At 51.3% G+C, this 1254-nt stretch overlaps 1 protein-coding gene across 1 annotated transcript in view; it reads left to right on the top strand.

The window, feature by feature from the left end:
* LOC105505982 (chymotrypsin-like elastase family member 3B) overlaps positions 1 to 1254 on the top strand; it is a 17747-nt gene that overhangs the window by 1348 nt on the left and 15145 nt on the right. The window contains exon 2 of the mRNA XM_011933966.1: positions 565 to 650. Coding sequence (XP_011789356.1) covers positions 565 to 650 — 86 coding nt within the window. The remainder of the gene's footprint in view (positions 1 to 564; positions 651 to 1254) is intronic.

The raw sequence follows: 1254 nt of genomic DNA, 5'->3' as shown, positions 1-1254 counted from the left end.
GACCTCGTGATCCGCCCGTCTCGGCCTCCCAAAGTGCTGGGATTACAGGCTTGAGCCACCGCGCCCGGCCCTTTACTTTATTTTTCTAGAGACGAGGTCTTGCTATGTTGCCCAAGCTGGTCTCAAATTCCTGGGCTCAAGCGATCCTCCCGCCTCACCCTCTCAAAGCACTAGGATTACAGGTGTGAGCCACCACACACTGCCCAGAGCTACACTTTGAACCCAGGAAGTCCTTCTTTAAAGCCTCCACTCTGTATGACAATAGCTGTCACTTTTTGAGGGCTTATCGAGGGCCAGGCATTGTTCTAAGTGTATCAACCTCTTCAATCCTCCCGATGAAGGAGGCCACATTTTAATCTCTATCCCTGGACTCCTGGGATTCTGGAAAGCCCTGCTCTAGTTTAAATGTTCACTGTTCATGTGTGGTTACTGAGGTCCAGAGGGCAAAAGAGGCTTGCATGGGGCCACACAGCCCGTTGAAGGCACAGCTTGGACTGGGACCCTGGCCTCCTCTTTGCTTTTTGGGACCCTTCAGATGATTGACAGCTCTCCTCTCCCCTCTAGCCTCAGGCTATGGCCAACCTTCCTCTCAGCCTTCCAGCCGCGTTGTCAATGGTGAGGATGCGGTCCCCTACAGCTGGCCCTGGCAGGTAAGAGCAATACCAGCTGTACTCATTCCCACCATGGGCTCTGGACCCTAAGCTCTAATGGTGTGGCATCCAGCCTTGACACCACTGCTCCCTTTGCAATGTCCACTTCAGCTTCCAAAAACCAGGCAGCCCTTGGATCATCTACTTCACAGGGAGGTTTTACCCACTCCATCTGTAACCCTCACTGAGCTATTTGCAACTTAAAAGTGGAATCGGGGGTGAAGGTAATGCTTAACTCAAGGAGTTGGCTCACTGATGGTGGAATTTCAGGCACTGTGTTGAAGAAGTGAGATTTTGAGAGACTCATTTCTAGATTCCTAGGATGATACGACAGGGCTATGAAGTCTGAAAGCAATAAGGGAGTAAGGGGTCTTGTAAGGCCAGTGGAGGGAAGCTCAGAAGGCTGGACTTCATGTGCCATGGCTATTTAAATTTAATTAAATTAGGCTGGGCCTGGTGGCTCACGCCTGTAATCCCAGCTACTCAGGAGGCTGAGGCAGAAGAACTGCTTGAAAACGGGAGGCTGAGGTTGCAGTGAGACAAGATCGTGCCACTGCACTCCAGCCCCAGGCGACAGAGTGAGACTCTGTCTCAAAAAAAAAAA

The sequence above is a fragment of the Colobus angolensis genome, unplaced genomic scaffold (genome assembly GCF_000951035.1).
Source record: "Colobus angolensis palliatus isolate OR3802 unplaced genomic scaffold, Cang.pa_1.0 Scaffold130, whole genome shotgun sequence".
Taxonomy (NCBI): domain Eukaryota; kingdom Metazoa; phylum Chordata; class Mammalia; order Primates; family Cercopithecidae; genus Colobus; species Colobus angolensis.
This window is presented reverse-complemented; position numbering and strand designations above follow the sequence as displayed.